General features: G+C 45.8%; 1 protein-coding gene across 2 annotated transcripts in view; it reads left to right on the forward strand.

The window, feature by feature from the left end:
- The first annotated feature begins 808 nt into the window (after positions 1–808).
- Positions 809–19,781, forward strand: part of ppp4r4 (protein phosphatase 4, regulatory subunit 4) — a 25,314-nt gene continuing 6,341 nt past the window's right edge. Inside the window, exons 1-22 of one of the 2 annotated variants that reach the window (XM_050057433.1) lie at positions 809–2,000; positions 7,178–7,251; positions 9,177–9,279; positions 9,423–9,570; positions 9,837–9,910; positions 10,343–10,449; positions 11,252–11,359; positions 11,445–11,566; positions 11,659–11,784; positions 12,527–12,666; positions 12,783–12,902; positions 13,199–13,276; positions 14,455–14,538; positions 14,705–14,878; positions 14,970–15,075; positions 15,323–15,470; positions 15,567–15,711; positions 16,810–16,848; positions 16,947–17,018; positions 17,097–17,160; positions 17,345–17,452; positions 17,862–17,952. In XM_050057433.1, coding sequence (XP_049913390.1) covers positions 1,890–2,000; positions 7,178–7,251; positions 9,177–9,279; positions 9,423–9,570; positions 9,837–9,910; positions 10,343–10,449; positions 11,252–11,359; positions 11,445–11,566; positions 11,659–11,784; positions 12,527–12,666; positions 12,783–12,902; positions 13,199–13,276; positions 14,455–14,538; positions 14,705–14,878; positions 14,970–15,075; positions 15,323–15,470; positions 15,567–15,711; positions 16,810–16,848; positions 16,947–17,018; positions 17,097–17,160; positions 17,345–17,452; positions 17,862–17,952 — 2,342 coding nt within the window. In that variant the 5' untranslated portion in view covers positions 809–1,889. The remainder of the gene's footprint in view (positions 2,001–7,177; positions 7,252–9,176; positions 9,280–9,422; positions 9,571–9,836; positions 9,911–10,342; positions 10,450–11,251; positions 11,360–11,444; positions 11,567–11,658; positions 11,785–12,526; positions 12,667–12,782; positions 12,903–13,198; positions 13,277–14,454; positions 14,539–14,704; positions 14,879–14,969; positions 15,076–15,322; positions 15,471–15,566; positions 15,712–16,809; positions 16,849–16,946; positions 17,019–17,096; positions 17,161–17,344; positions 17,453–17,861; positions 17,953–19,781) is intronic. The other variant, XM_050057434.1, reaches the window with a different exon arrangement.

Below are 19,781 nucleotides of genomic sequence, written 5' to 3' on the forward strand. Positions count from 1 at the left end.
GAATGTTTTGTGCATCTGGAGCTGACTTCTATGAGAGAAATTAAAGAGCATGTTGCTCCATCGTGTCTGTGGGGAACCCCAGGGTTCTGTACTGGGTCCTCTGTAGTTCTCACTAGGTCAGGTTTTGTTTACAGTCCTGATGATCCTGCTGCTCACAGACACACAGTAAATCATAAAACTGTAAATGTAAAACTGTAAATGTACAGCTACACCTCTCTCTGTGATTTACATTTATATTAATGACATGTCAATATTAATGTTGTTCATGTGAACATGTATAAGACAGACCCTGTTGTGTCTCAGACCCTGATGTGTCTCAGACCCTGATGTGTCTCAGACCTGTTGTTTCTCAGACCTGATGTGTCTCAGACCTGATGTGTCTCAGACCCTGTTGTGTCTCAGACCCTGATGTGTCTCAGACCTGATGTGTCTCAGACCCTGATGTGTCTCAGACCCTGATGTGTGTGTTCTGTGTATAAACCGGACTTTGTGAATGAGTCTGGTCACTAACAGTCAGCCGTTTCCATGGAAACCGGTTTAGCTGCTGCAGTGCAGGGCGTTAGCCTCCAGCTAGCCCGCCCTGCTGCCGATCACCCGGTTCTGGTCCGGTGTCAGTCCGGTTCCAGTCCGGTGAGCCGGGCTTTGGCTCCATCAGCAGCGGGTCGGTGTGATGTGAACCAGACTTCATTCACATCTGTGACAACTGAACAGATTCACACTCCGTCCAGACCAAGACCCGCAGCAGGAGGCCGGATCCACATCAGCTCTCAACTTGTGTCAGGTCTTCTCTGCTCGGTAACGGAGACGGTTCCGCCCTCCGTGTGGGAGCGACCGGACGGACCCGGGTTCAGAAACAGCGCCATTGGATTGAATGACTTCAGGCTGGTGGAGCGAGAGGAGGCCGAGACAGGATGCTCTGAAACATCTCATTTTCTGGAGCTGTTCCGTGTCGCAGGTTCACAGCTGAGCTCAGACGCATCATAGCGCTCAACATTTAACGCAGTCCGGCGTGACGCTCCAACCGGACAGGACCTGACGGTGAAACGGGTGTAGTCGATCTGGATTTGACAGAAAGATCTGATTGTCTCGGTGCTGTGTGTGCGCCGAAGTGAAGAAGACACCGTGTGGATGTGTTAGAGGTGTGATGTTTGAGGGGTCCTGGATTCTGACTCTTATTAAATAGAAAATAAATTGTGTAATGCGAATTTTGAACCGAATCTGGCGTGACGTTTCCTCCGCACAGCACAGAGCAGGAGGAGCAGGTGTGAACGCTCCAGGTTTTATATAAATGTGTGATGAACTGAAGATCCGCCGAAATGTAAACGTGTCTCAGAGATGGATGCTGGTGTTCGGTTTGAAGCCTCAGCAGCTCTCGGCTTCACTGCGGAGGATCAAACCTTAAAACGCTCATTTTTTAAACGCAGTCTGGTGTGAGGTTTCCTCCGCGTGGGAGAGACAACGGGTTTGGGCCGATTGAAGGGTTCATGTGACGGTCACTGACAGCAGCTGCTGCCGGATCTGCTCCCTGCTCTCGGGCTTCTCTCCTCAACAGATGATTTTAGAAAAGTGCAGATTTGGTTCAAACAGTCGCAGCTGGGAGGACGCAGTGTGCGCCGAATAGAAGACTGGACGGTGTTGGTGTGTGAAGTGTTCACTGTGAGTCTCTGACACATCGGCACATCTGCAGATGAGCCCAGATTTTTTATATCTTTATAATTGTGAACGGAGTCTGGCGTGACGTTCAGCTGGAGCAGGCATCTCCTTGGAAACGGTTAGTGACAGTCCCCCTCCCCTCTCCCCTCCTCTCATCGGGGATGGTTGGTACTGAGATCCTCCGCCTGCTCTCCCACTAACGACCAGTGTGATACTGGGACACTTCCAGTGGGCAGATGTTCTCCAGCAGCAGGATGACTGTGAACCAGTCCAGCCTGCTGTACGGACCTCTGGAGGAGCTGCAGGAGCTCGCCTTCATCGAGAGGCCGATCCGCAGGAGCCTCAAGGTAACTCATCATTTAGTACTGCATCTGAGAGACGTGATGATGATGATGATGATGATGATGATGATGATGTGACATGTTGTATGAGTCAGTGGGAGGAAGATCAGCAGCCTCCATGCAGGAAGCAGAGGGGAGACCCGCTATCTGCGCAGCATGACGCAGTTTCTGTCTGTCTGTGTCTCTGCAGACAGACAGACAGACAGACAGACAGACAGACTGTAGTACAGCAGCGTTCAGCTGAGAGTCTCCTCTTCTTCTCTGTCTGCATCATGAACATCCGGTCATCATGTGATCAATGCAGTAAATCACTTTATTAACTCAAACTGATGATGATAAAAAAAAAAATCAATTATTAATAATCAATAACCGGAAGTTATTTAAGATGTTTAATTTCATCATCATTAATCAGACCGTGGAATAAATGTGTAATAATATAATGCAGCTATGAGCAGAGAGAGAAATGTTTTATATCATATCTGTTTAATTATCATTAATTATCAGTGATCACTGAGTTATAACTGTTAATAACCACATTAATAACCATTAATAACATTAATAACCACATTAATAACCATTAATAACCACATTAATAAACATTAATAACCACATTAATAACCATTAATAACATTAATAACCACATTAATAACCATTAATAACATTAATAACCACATTAATAAACATTAATAACATTAATAACCACATTAATAAACATTAATAACCACATTAATAAACATTAATAACCACATTAATAACCATTAACATTAATAACCACATTAATAACCATTAATAACATTAATAACCACATTAATAAACATTAATAACCACATTAATAAACATTAATAACATTAATAAACACATTAATAAACATTAATAACCACATTAATAACCACATTAATAAACATTAATAACATTAATAACCACATTAATAAACATTAATAACCATTAATAACCACATTAATAAACACCTACAGCTCCTTTATTTCAGTTCGATTTGATTTTATCTTTAAAACCCTAAATCACAAACTTTACAGCATACAACACCCCTCTGTCCTCAGGTCCTCTGTCCTCAGGTCCTCTGTCCTCAGGTCCTCTGTCCTCAGGTCCTCTGTCCTCAGACCCTCTGGCCTCAGACTCTCTGTCCTCAGGTCCTCTGTCCTCAGACCCTCTGTCCTCAGGTCCTCTGTCCTCAGACCCTCTGTCCTCAGACCCTCTGTCCTCAGACCCTCTGTCCTCAGGTCCTCTGTCCTCAGACCCTCTGTCCTCAGGTCCTCTGTCCTTGGAACAAAGGTGGGGGAAATGAACACAGGGCAGTATCGCGATATTTTGTGCAGCAGTATTGCATCGATACACTGACAGCAAGTGTTAGTTTTTTTATTATATAAATTATTAAAGTATAAATCAAACTTTTGGTGTCCTACTGAAATAATTAAATCTATTTATTCTCCTGGTTCACCACAAACATCGTGCTGCAATCAAAATGAGTGAAGTGAGAAACTTTAGGGGACAGAATGTACAGCTGAGAAAAAGTATTGAATCACAATATATCGTGATGTACGTTATTGACATAGTCAAGTATTGTGACGTACTTGGACCCCGACAGCTGAAAACCTCCCAAAATAAAAACTGTGATAAACATCAGGAGAAACTGAGGAGGCTCCTCCACTGTCGTTACAAACCTGTCGTTATAAATGATTCTAACGTTAATAAAAACGGTCCTAACATCAGTTTGAGCTCATGACTTCTTCTTTTTACAGACAGACTGATGACATCATCAGATGATGTCAAACCTATCCATCAAACAGTTCATCAGCCAATCAGCTGTCTGGGGAAAAAAAGATGATGATGTCATAAATTAATAACAATTGTGCCCGTGAAGAATCGTGTTCGACAAACAGTTCTAAGAGTCTCAGCTTAGTGAGAAATAAAAGATTCAGCAGGAAATCATCTCAGTGTGGATTTAAAACTCATTGACACTTAAAACAACAATTATTATTATAATTATAATAATAATAATTGTAATTATAATGATAATAATAATTATAATAATAGATAATAGATATTTGGGTTTTAAGTATAAAGTGTGGTTGACTCTTGATGATGAGATGGACGAGACTTTACATCAGTGTATTTATATATTTCTGTTGTATTTGGTTCAGATCAGCTGTTTGTCTGAATTCAATCAGAAACATTCAGGATGAAAACTGATCACAGACCTCCTCCTCATCATCCTCTTCATCCTCCTTCTTCGTCTTCTCCTCCTCACCTGAAACTGTGGGGGTGGAGGGGCGGGGCTTCATGATGACGACATGTGGGGGCGGATCCTGGGGGGGGGGGTCTTCTTTTGGGAGAAACCCCGACGTCATGACGACGCAGTCACACACCCCCATTGCCTCCTACACACACACACATACACACACACACACAGGCCTGTCTGCTGTGTGTGTGGTGCCATCGTGCTCCGAAACAACAGGGGGCAGCGTTTCACCTCCTCCTCCTCCTCCTCCTCCTCCTCCTCCTCCTGTGGAGACAGAGGACATGTTTCATCATGTCTTCATTTATTACAAAGATTCAGTGATTGAAAGCAACAAATGTGAAACTGTCTGCAGTCACTGACATGAAGACAAATATCCTCTGAGAAATCTGACGACTCATCTGTGAGGTTTTGTTTGATGATTATTTGTGAACAACAGCTGTATTCGCTGTGTGTAAGTACTTCATTCAAAAAGCCAACGTTAGAAAACTTCGCTCACTGCAGTTCGATTGAACCATTTTAAAATAAACCACCACAGCAGGTTCAGTGAACGCGTCTGTCAGACAACAAACAGTTCTAACTCACCTGTGACAGATTATTATGATCCACAGGTACATGTCATCAGACAGAAATGGTCCTCACACACTCCCAAAGGTCCAGACGATCTAAACCTGCCGAAATATTTACTCATGACACATTATTACAGCCATCATTTTTAACGTTTGTATTTCTCAACATGTAAATATATCGACTGCTCGCTGTCAAAATGGAGGCCAACTCCTGACCTTTTTATTGACACCCTGCTTGAGCCAACAGGAACTTCCAATACCTCCAATATACTGAGAACTCTCAAGGACCTGTAGTCTCAAGGGCCATGAGGACTTTCCAGAACCTGTACAACTCCAGGACCCCAAGAACCCTCCAGGTCCTGAGCACCTCAAGAACCCTAGGGCAGGCAGGACAGGTTATTGCTGACCCCTCCCCCCCAGACACAAACTCTTTGAATCACTCCCCTCTAGCAGGAGGTTGCTGTCCAAAAGTTCATACCACAAAAAAAATGCTGCTGACCTCATCACCAAGGCCCAGGACCCCCACTGACACTGACTCTCACACTTGTTCTATCATTTTAAGGTCAGGGGTCAAGGACGCGACCACTCTGGTCATACAAGCGACCAAAAATCTAAACACATTTTCATCAGTGACAGCGGTGCACCAGACGTTGATGCACATCATGTGGAACCAAAGTTCACAAGTGCAAGTTCCGCCAAAAAACCATGGGCCAGCCATGAGCCGTTAGCAACGTGTGCTGACGTTAGCATAACAAGCTGATTGGTGAGCGTGTCAGGCGGAGCTGAGCTGACATTCAAGCAGCCCTTGGAAGCAAAAGCAGAATTGAATTTTAAAAATGACTGAAGCAGTCTGCATTTGCACCGACATATAACCAGGATGGAGCTAACTGTAACACTCCCAGTTCACATTTTTTATTATTCTATGTACAACCAATGATTCCAAAAAAAGTCTGGACACTATGTGAAATGTAAATACAAACAGAATGCAATGATTTATAAATCTTTTTTGACCTTTATTCAGCTGAATCCAGTCCAGAGACAAGATCCGATCCCTGAAAAAGACGTTGTCTGGATGGCAGCATATGTTGCTCCAAAACCTGTACGTACAGATGTGAAGTTGTAAGTTGTAGTTGTTGACCCAAAAGCAGCACCAGGGACAGGCGGAAATACTGAGCTTTAATGCACCACTTTAACAAATCCAGGGAGAGCAGTTTAGTAAAGCAACAGACAGAGTCAGTGTTCTGGTTCAGAGCTTCTCAGGGGAACTGAGTCCGTCCACAGCTCTTGGCGTGGAGCGTTGAAGCAGCACACAGGTGAGGAGCCGGCGTCCGCTGGATGCACACAGCAGCTGGTTCTATTGTGTGTGATGATAATGAGAGGGGGCAGCAGAGAGCGACGTCAGAAGAGCTAGAATTCCAAAACCAGGAGTACTCACAGGAGAACCAGTTTTACCAATGTGAAGCCAGCCGTGGTCGGGGAAGAGCTTGTCAGTGCCAATGAAGAGTGGAATCCATGGTGCACACACAAAGGCAACATGTGTAGCCACACAGCGAAGCAATCCACAGCTCAGTAGATCACAGGTGACTGAACCAGTAAACTCTCTTTGGAGAGCATGATGGCGGTCTTTCCAGAAACCCGCAGGAAACAGGCGAACAAGGCCCAGGAAGGCAGAGGCAGAACTCTTGGTCGAGGACAGAGGTCAGAGTGGTTTAACAGGGAGCAGATGAAGAAGGAGCGTCAGGGAAAGTTAGGGTGGGAAGCAGTCCGGAAACAAATGCTGGAAAGTCTTGCATGGAGGCAAAGAACAATCTGGTAAGGAGCATCTTTATAGTGACAGGAAGTGATGATCCACAGGTGAGCAGTGTCAGCCTGATGAGGTGGGCGTGGTGGACTGGCATGAGCAGGAAACGAATGGACAGGTGATAGGCTGGCAGGTAGGTGTGGTGGATAATCAGGGAGAGTGGAAAACTACTAAATGAGCTGAGAAGATGGCATGTATGGCAGGTAAACAGTGCCCACTGTGACAGAAGTTAGCCATGATGCCATGGGCACTAACACATCTCCATCCCATCACAGATGCTGGCTTTGAACTTCAGGCTGGTAACAATCTTGATGGTCCCGGAGGACAGGACGTCCATGATGGACTGGTCAGACCACTTTGTGTCGGTCCATCTCAGATGAGCTCGGGCCCAGAGAAGTGGGCGGAGCTGTATCTGGATGTTGTTGATGTCTGGCTTTCACCTTGCACAGATTTAGAAGTACAAATGTTTGTGTGTGTAGTGAAACAGTCCCATTACATCAAAACACAATTATTATTTTTACAATAAAGTGTTAAATAACTACCTGTATGTTTGTTTCAGACGGCAGAGGAGATCGATCAGCTGACTGTGGACGAAGACCTGAATGACATCGAGAGAGCTGTCTACCTGCTCAGGTAAGAGCTGTCTACCTGCTCAGGTAAGAGCTGTCTACCTGCTCAGGTAAATGCTGTCTACCTGTTCAGGTGAGAGCTGTCTACCTGTTCAGGTGAGAGCTGTCTACCTGCTCAGGTAAATGCTGTCTACCTGCTCAGGTAAGAGCTGTCTACCCTTGAGTACTGAGTTGAGTGTTTTTGACTGACAGTTTTAGAACATGCTAACACATAGCGTGTCGTAAGTCACACGTATGTAGCTCGCTGAAAAGCAAAGTGACCTGCAGCTGATCATGTGTGGAGTTTAAACCTTATCAGTGTAAAGCTTTCAGAGAACGAAGAACCTTAAACGTCAGTGGGTTTGTTTCTCGTTTGTGTTTCTGTGGTTGTTTTTTTTAGCTTCCTGTTTGACATCATCTTGTGTTAAAACTAGCCTCAAAAGAATCCAGTAAAAATAACCCAGAGTCTGTATTGGTGGAGAGACTTCAGGTGGAGGAGCAGCTCTACCCTCCTTCTGTCTGACCCAGTAAACTCTTAAGCTAATTAAACTCTGAAGGTAATCATCCTGCAGTCCGATCCCAGCGGCTCTGAACTAGTTCACTGAACTCATTCGCTGTCTGGACTGAAACACTGAAACCAGCCAGAGAACCAGGACTGAACCTCCAGAACCCCAAAGTCATGATTTGTGGAGAGAACTCAGGACATCACCTGAGGAAGCTATGAGTTTGATGTAGGAAGAAAAATGTCTGCATGTCAGGGGTTCAGATCCAAATTCAGGTGACTCTGGTTGTGGAGTCCCTCAGGGCTCAATTCTAGATCCTTGTTTTTCTTTTTTAGTCATTAGTTACTCACTAAAAATATCCTCCCCAGACCCTGTGTCCTCATATGAGAACATTGCATTTTGGGTTTACTGCACCTTATACATCATTCTGCTGAACTTTGACCTGTTGTACTCGTTCGTGGACACTTTTTTGTGCCATGTTGTGGTAGTAAGACCACACTTCATTAATCCATGTAAAAACAAGATGGCAGCCATCTCTGCCAGGACAGTTTGCAGCTGAAAATGGACAAGGTAGAAAACCTCATTAGATTTTATGGTTGAAACTTGTTTATTAATGATTAATAATGTTTGTAGTTTGATATGGCAACAATTTTGACCATTTTAGGAACAGTAGCTTAGTAGTTAAGACACTGTTAATTAGGAAGTTCTCTTTTGCAGACATTGGGAATTTTTCACCAGCTCACTGAAGGACATTGGGACTTTATTATCGTCTCCTTTGAGGACGTTAGGGCTTCATTGTTGTCCCGTTTGAGGATATTAGGACTTTATTTATTTATTTATTTATTTATGTATTTATTATGGTTGAGGATTTGTAGTTTTTTATACTTATCAAGTCCTACAAATCTCAAATAGCTAGGAAAAATTGAAAATGCATACCAAACAAAAGTTCAGGTCTCAGGAGGACATATCTTTTCTCTGGTCTGCCCACTGGGGGACCCCCTGAGAACAACACAACTTCTCTGGATTTCTTTGTGTTTGCATTTTCACCGTTAATAAAAATGCTGAGGTGACATGAGCCGGACATCCAAGATTCTTACGTTTTGCCTTGACAAGTAAAAATCTGGTTGTATTTCCACCATCCCATTTCTGCTCAGTAAAGCCTGGACTTCACTGTCAGTCCATTTGTCCATGTTTTAAAAAATGACGGTGCTGTATTGGCTCATGTGTTCGACCATCACCATACACTTCCATCACTCAGTGTTTCTCTTGTGTTGGGAAAGTAACTACTCTGAAAAAGGAGCTAAAAAAGCCCCTCAGAGTGGTGTTCTGAGAACTAAGATCGTTGGTCATTCTTGCAATGACAACACAGTAAAAAAAGGGGGGTTCGTAAAACTTTGAAAAGGCTCCTTCAGCCTGAAAACGCCGAATGTTCTTCTCTTGTTGACAGTGTGGGTCAGGAGGTGCAGAGAGCCAGCGTCATCAGTAACCTGCCGAGCCTCGTCCGTCAGAATCCAGCGGAGACGTTTCGTCGGGTCGTTCCGAAGGTCCGGGTATGTACACAGTCCGACTTTCTGTCAGTGCTGTCAGTACTACACTGTGTGGAGGCTGGCAGCAGGTGGACAGTCACTGTTGGGAAGGACAGGTTGGGTGTCCAAGTGTCACTGAGGTCACCTGTCCTGTCCACCTGATTCAGGAGGTCCTGAACGGAGCCGGGGCAGAAATCCAGCTGGCAGCAGCAGCATCCTTCTTAACCATCCTGCAGGACGACATCATCCTGATCCACACCCACACCTTCTCCATCCTGAAGACTGTCCTGCTTCACCTGAACCATCGAGACACAGGTAACACCACCTGGGCCACAGACACACAGGTAACAACAGACACACAGGTAACACCACCTGAGCCACAGACACACAGGTACAGGTAACAACAGACACACAGGTAACACCACCTGAGCCACAGACACACAGGTAACACCAGACACACAGGTAACACCACCTGAGCCACAGACACACAGGTAACAACAGGCACACAGGTAACAACAGACACACAGGTAACACCGCCTGAACCACAGACATTTGATGTGGACGTTGTGTTTGTTTGACAGTGGTGAGCAACGCCTGGTTGGAGACTTTGCTGTCGGCCATCAACGCTCTACCCAAAGAGACAATCAAACAGGAGGTACAGTGATCAGGGTTATTGATCAGCACTATCAATTACTGATCAGTATTAGAACAGTTTAAAGTTCTACATTATAACATCAAAAATGTTAACTCCATACCTGTCCTTCTACCTGTCTCTTTCTGTACCTGTCTCTCTGTCTCTCCTTCTCTGTACTCATCTCTCTCTTGACCTGTCCTTCTACCTGTCTCTCCACCCTTTTCACATTAACCTGTTTACCTGCATTCTTCTTCCACATCCTGAACCCTCATCCTTTTCTTCTCTAGCTGTCTGTCTCTTTCTGTACCTGTCTGTCTCTCCAGGTGTGGAAGCCTCTGCTCCGTCTACCTGTCTCTGTCTGTCTCTGTTCAGGGCTCCAGGTGTTTAACTCCCAGCTGTCTCTTCCTGTACCTGTCTGTCTGTCTGTCTGTCTGTCTGTCTGTGTCTCTGCAGGTGCTGAACCCTCTCCTCTATCAGTCTCAGCTGTCTCACTCTCTTCAGGCTCGTCTGGCCAGCTGTCGTATTTTAGGGAAAGTCGCCTCCAAGTTCGACTCTCACATGTGAGCTGCAACACAGCATGTACACACTGTCGTACTGCTAACCTACAATCCTATACATTAGTATCATTAGTCTGCATGTCTGTATATGGAGCTCAGGTGTGTTGTTGTACAGAAGCTCCACCATGAAGTGAGATCAGTGTGTTTGTGAGGTGTGTCGACTCGAAAGAGTTTTCAGAAGCTCCTTTCACACTGCCTTTCCAAGGCAGGAATTTCATGTCGTTATGCCGCCTCGCCATTCCGTATAAAAGGTACAGCTGTGGAATGGGGGGCAGAGTTGTCTCGCCTTTAAGCCAGCATTGGACATAGAAAAAGCGCTGAAATAAACGGGTCAGGACAGAGTCATGACGACATGTTCTACATGTGACCCACAATGCTAGATTTACATAGATTTCAGTAATACCTAGATACAGAACGCCAAGATGACGCCTATTCATTCCAGTGGAGGGGCTCGCCTGGCACATATATGTCAAAAAAAGTTGCTAGCTTCCTTCTGCTGATCCCGCCTGTGAGTTCCCGCTGCATAACACATTGTCAAAATTCACACCATGCTGTCCATGATCCCGTCCTGCCAGCTGACCTGCAACCATAGCCGTAGTGTCGGTGCTGTTACTACCTCCGCTTCCAGCTTAAAGGCGAGACATCTCTGCCCCCCCACTCCATGACCGTACCTGTTATACAGAACAGCGTGGCAGAAAAACTGCATGATATTCCCGCCATGAAGAGGAGGTGTAAAGGGGCATCTGCTGGCTTCATGGTACACCTCTCAGGTCTGATATTAACAGGTGTGTTTCCTGTGTATCAGAGTGAAAAAGGAGCTGCTGCCGTTGGCTCGGTCTTTATGTCAGGACGTAGAGTTTGAGGTTCGAGCTTGTATGTGCCGTCAACTGGAGAGCATCGCCAGAGCGACCGGGTAAAAACTTCACCGCACACTAAATGAAACCATACACAAACAAAACATCTTGCTGTGGTGAGACAGCATGTATCCTGTCCTTCAGGGTGGAAGACACCAGGACGGAGCTGCTTCCTGAACTAGTGGAGCTCGCCGGAGACGAGGAGAGCAGCGTCCGCCTTGCCGCCTTCGACACCATCATCAACCTGATGGAGATGATCGACAGTGGTGAGTCATCAGACAGAGCTGTGGTGAATAAAAAGGTTCTTTGATCAACTCAAACAGAAGCACCTGAAGCAGCTTTGTGTCTTCTCTCTCAGATGACAGACTCCATGTCGTGGTTCCCCTGGTGATGTCAGTGTGTGAGGTGTCTTCATCGCAGGTGGACGATGCCCTTGTGGCGTCTTTGTCGTTTCAGTTTGGGAAGCTCTGCAGCGGACTGACAGGTGAGACTCAGCACTGATGTCAAACAGTAGAGACAGTAGAGACTGAAACTAAAGCAGAACAAGGTCAGATTAGGGTGGGACGCTGGGACATGATGAGACTACTCCTGCAGTAAGATACGCCCTGAGGTATCTTATAGGGGGTTCTGCAGGAGTTTTGGGTACAAGAGCCCTTATTATGAGACATTCAGAGTGAGAGTCAGTGCTTCTCAGAGTCAAGGAAGGATCCTTAAATGGCTGAATTTCAAGGAGGCTATGTCATCAAATCCCGCCGAAAGACTGTTCTAATGTCAAGGATCCTTTGAATTCTACCGAGAACCGAGTTTTTCCCTCACAGAATTTTCAAGGATCCATGTGTGAATCCTCAGCAGACATAAAGTACCCACAATTTTTTGGGCACGCTTTGCCAGAATTGAAGGCGGGGCCTCTGCACTGATGCACACCTGGGCACTTGCTAGCCCTTTCCAATGTGTGCTCACCGAATGCCAGGAAGGAGTCTTGCCGAGCCTCTGTAGGATCCGACTTGAAGGGACCCGTCCTACCCAGGAAGCATCCTTGACCTTGAGAAGCACTGAGTGTTTGCACTCTCAGCAGGATATCAAACAAGTTCTTAGACTCCACCCATTCAGTTTGTGATTTCCATGAACAGAATCTGAAGGTGCAGTCGAGGTGTGGAGAGTGTTGGTGTGGTGACCTCAGGACTGACAAGTCATTGTGTCTGTGATGAGGCGTTGTTCTGTTTCAGGCTCTCTGTCCGATGAGCAGAAGGGGCGGTTGCTGCAGAGGTTTAAGGTGCTGTGTGTCGCCGGTCTGCAGACTGAAGGAAACCAGACTGATGGCAACGAGTCGACGCTGATCCGCTGCAACTGCTGCTACAACCTGCCGGTACAGTCAGGAACACACACACACACACACACACACACACACACTCACAGCAGAGCTTCAGAGTTCAGTTCAATCTTCAGTTCTCCAGATGGCTGATGTCACTTCCTGCTCTCCAGGCCATGGTGGTGTTTGCTGACTCAGCTCACTTCCTGTCAGAGCTCTACCCGTCTTTCTCCAGTCTTTGCTGTGACCAAGAGGTCAGCGTTCGACGAAGTGCTGCAGCCAGTTTCCACCAGGTCAGTTAACATCCTGATGGTTTATCTACTTACTGGTCGACGAGCAGCTGTTGAGTTATGTGTTGGATGGACACACAGACATAATTCTCAGGTCCTGCTTCTCACTGGGAAAATAAAATGTTTGAAAGAATGTTAAAAAGCAGAAAAAGCACTGACGTTGATCCATTGTTGAATTTTGACTGTAAATTTTCAGACCTGCAGAATAGAATAACAGCTCTCTACATCAGTTTATAGTTTATGGGAGTCTGGTTGAAAGCCAGTCTTGTCACATAATTTGCCCCGCCCCTTCCTGTCAGGTGGTGAAGCTGCTTGGTTCAAATGTCCAGCTGGTCCACAAAGAGCTCCTTGCTCTGCTGCAGGACGACGCTCTGGAGGTGAGTCCACACTCAGTCCATGTTACAGTGTGAACGTTGTTTACAAATGTTCTCTTGTGGTTCTCTGGGTCACGTTTTTTGCCTCCGCATCAGCGATAGCCATGTCTGTAGGTTTTATGTTTTCAGGCTCTCAGTCCATCTGTCCGTCCCATTCTTGTGAACGCAGTATCTCAAGGACGCTTTGACATAATTTTTCAAATTTGGCACAAACATCCACTTGGATTCAACGATGTACTGATTAGTTTTTGGTGGTCAAAGTTCACTGTGAGCTCGTCTATCATATTCTTGTGAATGCAATGTCTCCAGAACACCCTGAGGGATTTTTTTCAAATTTGGCACAAACGTTTTCTTGGACTCAACAATGAACCGATAAGAATTTGATGTTCAAAGGTCAAGGTCACTGTGACCTTGTCTCTGTCTCATTCCTGTTCATGTGTTATCTCAAGGAGGCCTTCAGGGATTTTCCCTAAATTTGGCACAAACATCCACCTGGACTCAAGAATGAACTGATTAGAATGTGGTAGATGGTTAAGGTTCTTTTTTACCTTACAAAATATGTTTTTGGCCATAAAAACAGGATGTCTAACAGGATGAAATAATGAAGGTCAAAGATCAAAGGTCAGCTTGACTGTGACATCATCATGTTTTAACGTCATATCTCAGGAACAGAAGGGGAGACATTTGGTCAGATACTGAATTGGTGACTCTAATCTTGAAACTGTGCTGATTGTATAGATCTTCTGTGTGTGAAGCATCCATGTTTTCACTGACATGGATGGAGACTGTCAAAGACACTGGACTGGTGGGCGGAGTCATACAACCACAGGGTGGACTGGTGGGCGGAGTCATACAACCACAGGGTGGACTGGTGGGTGGAGTCATACAACCAGGGGGCGGGATTCTAGTTGTTTTTGGAAAGATTTGTAGGATTTGTAGACAGGTTGTCTTTCTGTCCGTCTTTGGCTGCACGTATTATCTTGCAGACTTGAAGGAATACTCTGATATTTTGTTTGCTCACCTGAGTCAGACGCATAAATCAACACCACACAATGTACCAAACATTCTGCAGTCCAGACCAAGTGCACACACACTTCTTATGAACATCCAGCTTGTTTTTATTTCAGATATTCATTTTGTTTGTCTTAGTTTGACATACTGAAGCTTTTCTTGTTGTTGAGGTGTTGGACGCTCTCATGAATCACCTGGAAGAAACTCTGGAAGCGGTTTTATCCAGAGGAGAGAACCTGGCTATGGACAACAAGGTGAGAAACAAACCTCCAACATTTCAAACTAGCTCAGAGTTTAACCCTGGTTAATTGTACCTCCTTTAGTTCCTCTGACATGTGGTACCTTTCTGATACTTTGTTGCCTCTCCTGGTTTTCTCATGTCTTCTTGTTCCTATACATTCTCCTGTGGTTCCTCATCAGTTCCCGGAGCTGCTGTCAGCTCTGCTGATAGCAGAGCAGAAGGTTGGATGCTCTCTGCGTTGGCGGCTGCATGAGAAGCTGCTGCAGCGTTACAGCTGTCTGGCCAGACTACTGCCTGGAGAACTGTTGCACCAGAGCTTCTCCCCTCGCATCTTCACCATCCTCACCACCAATGTGAGCACTACAAGACACGATACAACTCGACAAGATGTGTCCAAACCAGGTGAACAGAGCGTGACTTCCTTTTCGGTTCTTGTTGTTGCAGAAGGTGTTGCCAGTTCAGAAGGAGGCGGCTCGGACATTCTGCACATTCCTGCGGTACAACCGCAAACAGGAGCAGCGACAGGAGATGATGGAGCGACTGATCCAAGGTCAGAATACTGTGGTCCTCCAGTCTCAGGTGCTCTGAGTGTGATGTCACGCACAAGCAGATGACTTCAATTACCTCAGGTTGATGTATTTTGAAAGGCTAAAGCTCCTGTGTGAGCCGGGGGACTCTAACAGTCAGTGTGTGCGATGCAGGGGACTTTGGATCTGTCGTCAGTTTTAAAAACTGTGTGATCACAGCAGAACCTTCTAATAGCTGTCAAAATGCTGACTGTTTGTCTTGTATTTCAGATCTGGCACAGGGGAGGAGCTACTGGAACCGTCTCAGGTTCCTTGATGTTTGTGAAATGGCCACTGAGATTTTCTCCAGAAAATACTTTAACAAACACTTCCTGATCCCGGCACTGGATCTGGTCCATGACCCCGTCGCCAACGTCAGGTAGCTCTGTCAACGTTCTGTCCAGTGAGGGAGGTAAAATCTAACTCTCTGACATCACATGTAACACACCTGTCTACCTGTTCACCTGTCTGTAAGGTACAAGCTGTGCCAGTTGTTGCCCAGATTACGTTCGTCGCTTCGCCTGCCGGCTGACAAACAACTGCTGCAGCAGCTCGACTTCTGCGTCCAGAAACTCCTCTGCAGAGAGAAAGACAAGGACGTGGTGGCCACCATCCGCAAGGTAACATCTTAACTAACATCAGTCCAGACCCCCTGTCAATGAATGAATGAATGAATGGATGAATGGATGAATCAATCAATCAATCAATCAATTTATTTGGCACATTAAATCAAAAGATACATTTTCAGTGAAATGTAATCCTGTCAGTTCCTTTAGTTCATGGATATAAGGTTAGGCGGTCTTGGGCAGGGTCCTCATTTCGGATCCTTGTGTCCTGAAGGTAGAAGCTCTTCCTGAGCCTCTCAGTGCTGCGTGGTGTAAGTGGATCGTCCTCCTCAACCTCAGCAGGGAGAGAAGGCCGTTATCCAGGTGATTGGGATCTTCAATGATCCTCCTGGCCTCAGTCTTTCAACGCCTGGTAAAAACATCCTTTATGCAGTGAAGAGCAGCACCTATGATGTGTTCAGCTGACCGATCTACTCTTTGCAGGGTCTTGCGGTCCTGTTCAGACCAGGTAGTGATGACGTCCCCGTCAGGACACTCATGAAGTAGAGTACAAATTCGTTAGTATTTGAGGGGATACTCTGAATGTCCTCAGAGGTCTGACATAAAACAGTCTCTGACTTTTGTCACCATGACACCAAGGTATCTGAAGCTCTCCACCCTTTCCACTAAGGACTCAATGATATTAAGGGGGATGTAGTTCCTTCGCTGCTTCTTCCGAAAGGCCACTATCATCTCCTTAAGTTTTGCTGATCTTCAGGAGTAGGTCATTGTCCTGACACTAGGTCAGGTCCTCTTTTCATTGTTATCTGTGATCAGGTCCACCACAGCTGTTTTATTAGCAAACTTAATGATGGTGTTGGAGTCTGAAGTGGCTACACAGTGATGTTTGTTCAGGGAGAACAGCAGGGGACTCTAAACTCAGCCCTGAGGTGCTCTTATGTTAAGGATGAGGCTCCACCCGCTCTCACCACCTGGGGTCTGCCTGTCAGGAAGCACAGTGAGGTGTTTAATCAGGCTCCTTGAGCTTTGTGACCAGGTCTAAGAGATTCATCTAGTCTACAGAGACCAGTACAGACCCTCTGTCAAATGACTCTGTGACTGAGGGACAATATTAATCTATGATGGATTAACTGTGTTCATTGAATTTTTCAGACAGTGTTGGAACTAGACAAACTGGACCTGGCAGAGCCTGTAAGCACCTTTGTTTTTTACTCAGTGTGGAATAAATAAATCACAGCTGAGTGTTTGGTTTCACTCTGACCTTCATTTGCTCTGTTGTGTCTTCTCAGTTTCACAAGCGGCAGGAGAGGGATCTGCTGGACCAGAAGAAGGAGAAGGAGGAGACTCTGCTGCTGGAGATGGTGAGTCTGATGCTGACAGCTCGTCTTCAGTCTGACTCACTGTCTGTGTTGTTTTAATGACGTCTCCTCTGTGGTCAGGAACAGCTGGAGCGCCAGCAGAGTGAAGGCAAACTGAACTCTGAGAAACACACAGAGAGGAAACGTGAGCAAAACTCACATTTTATTTTTGCATGAAATTATTTGCAGAGTGAGGAGTGTATGCTGATTGATTTTTAATCTGGAATATGACAGTCTGTTGAACAGATGTGAAGGCAAAGGAAAAACTGTGTATCATTTTTGCTGACTTGAGACTAGTTTATTAATCATAATGTGTCTCTGCTTTGTAGTCCACGATGAAAACTGTCTTTCTTTGACAGGAAGAGACAGTAAGACCAGTCTGTCTGCAACCAAATCCATGTCCGTGTCCTCGTCTGGAGCAACTTTGTCCTCCTCCGGTAAGACAAAAATATGAACAACAATGAGCTGCGGTTGCTTTTGAAGATGTGGCCACTAAGATGTTTTACCAGTGAACTTTGAACACAGTCCTCATGTCTTCTGTCTTGTTGGAGGCCTTTTATACCTCTCTACCTACTCAGGTACTCTGTACTCTACCTGCTCAGGAATTGGTAGAGACCACAAAAAGAGTTAAGAGATAGTGAATATTGGCCTGTCATTCATGCTGAAAACTAGCGGACAAAAACATCAATCAAAGTGGGTTTAGTTTGGTATAGTCCGGGGACGAGTCACATCATTACCTGTATATTGGTTCAGTACCTGACAGCAGTGAGCATCCCATCTCAAAACACAGATGAATCATCTTTGGAATACAAACCATGGTGATAATGATGGTTCTTCTTCTTACAGGTAAAGAGATGAGAAAGGCTAAACTGTCACGGAGTCGATCTCTCAGCAGTCAGCCGTCATCGTCCAAAGCTGCCAACTCAGAACGACCTCTGTAAGAACCGCTGACCTTCCTTAAATTTAAACTGTCACTTAACATCAGCTTCAGGTTTGAGTATCTCAGGTTCAGAAGCAAGTGAAAAATTATATAAGAATGATAGGTGCACTCTTGCCTCACAGCCAGAGGGTTGCCGGTTCGATCCCAGGCGTGGGAGCCCTTCTGTGCGGAGTTTGCATGTTCTCCCCGTGTCAGCGTGGGTTCTCTCCGGGCACTCCGGCTTCCTCCCACAGTCCAAAGACATGCAGGTTAATTGATAACTCTAAATTGTCCGTAGGTGTGAATGGTTGTTTGTCTCTATGTGTCAGCCCTGTGATAGTCTGGTGACCTGTCCAGGGTGAACCCTGCCTCTCGCCCAGTGTCAGCTGGGATAGGCTCCAGCCCCCCTGCGACCCTCAAGAGGATGAAGCGGTTAGAAGATGAATGAATGAATGAATGATAGGTGCATTGTAGAGCGCGGCTTGGGGCGCATTTTCCTGACCGAACCCGACCCAAGTCCGAGACAGTTAAAAGCGAGCCCGGCCTGAACCCGACAGCCTTTCTGATTTTTAAGTCCAAACCCGAGCCTGACGCAGTTTGTTACCTGACATAATTATTGTTATCATGGTTACAGCTTGTCTGTTTACTGTGATCACACATGGATAGTGTGTAAATGACCATCATAAGGCTGCTGTTACGCACAGTCAAACACGCTGCACGCACGCACAGCAGCGCAGCACAGCAGCCACACTCAGTTGGAGCGGAGCCTGTGTTGTGTTCAGGCGTAGTCACGTAAATAACAGATTCCAGCACTTGAATAGGCCATAGCACAACACAGCAGCATGTCAAATGGGCCAAACCAAGCCTGAGCAAAATTTCTGATTTGTTATCCCAACCCGGCCCAACCCGTTGGGTTCCAAAGCGTCCAGTCGGGTTTGGGTCAGCTATCCACACTCTGGGGCATTGGTCCTGCAGACACTGTACCGGATTCGTGTGGTTTAGAGGGAGCTGATCCTAAAGGTGAAGCTCTCGATTCACTGGTGGGTTTCTGTTCCAGTTCTCAACTGTGATCCTGATCTCTGGTGGCCTGAACACACTGGAGAGTTAAATATGTCCCATCAGATCTGGGAACACCTCCGGATTCTCAGGATGTTCTCTGTGACAAAATGTATTTTGTGAAAACTTTTTTTTTGTAGATTTCAGATCTTTAAGACGTTTTGCTCTTCATCTGTCCTGCCTCGATCTTCTTGGCCCAGCTGGGTTTGTGTCAATTCTTTTTGACTTGGATCTTAGCCCAGGTCCTTGTAACAAACTTACAATGAGCATTGTGAGGGAGTTTGATGAAAGTCTGAAGGCTTTTATCAACAAGAGCCTAATTCTGGTGGATGTCATCTGCGATAGGCACTAGCTGCCATTTTGGGGTGTGAACGAGACAAAGGCAACGTAGCCCATCTGAAAAAAGCTCTAACCTCATGAGGACAAGCTGGGAGCAGGAAGGATGTTACAGCTTCCAAATGGCCCAGATACCTTTCACTTGTTCTCTACTGACCTCTAGTGGTTGAGGATGTCCCCTTCCTGCTAGACTCGCAAGTCAGTCTTTAGACACTTTGCTTAACTAAAGACTGATGACTTTCTCCCTGATTTTGTGTTTAGATGGGCGGATATAATTTCAGAGTTTAAAAAACTCCCTACGTTGCAGAACCAATAGTAACAGAGTTTAAAAAACTCCCTACGTTGCAGAACCAATAGTAAATCTGCAGGGCGGTCCTTCGGTGGCACGCTGAACTCTTGTGCTTGTAATCATAGTCCCACTAGAAACACGTGTAGCGGTACAAAATGGCTCAGCC

Source organism: Epinephelus moara, chromosome 12, assembly GCF_006386435.1.
Source record: "Epinephelus moara isolate mb chromosome 12, YSFRI_EMoa_1.0, whole genome shotgun sequence".
Classification (NCBI taxonomy): Eukaryota; Metazoa; Chordata; class Actinopteri; order Perciformes; family Serranidae; genus Epinephelus; species Epinephelus moara.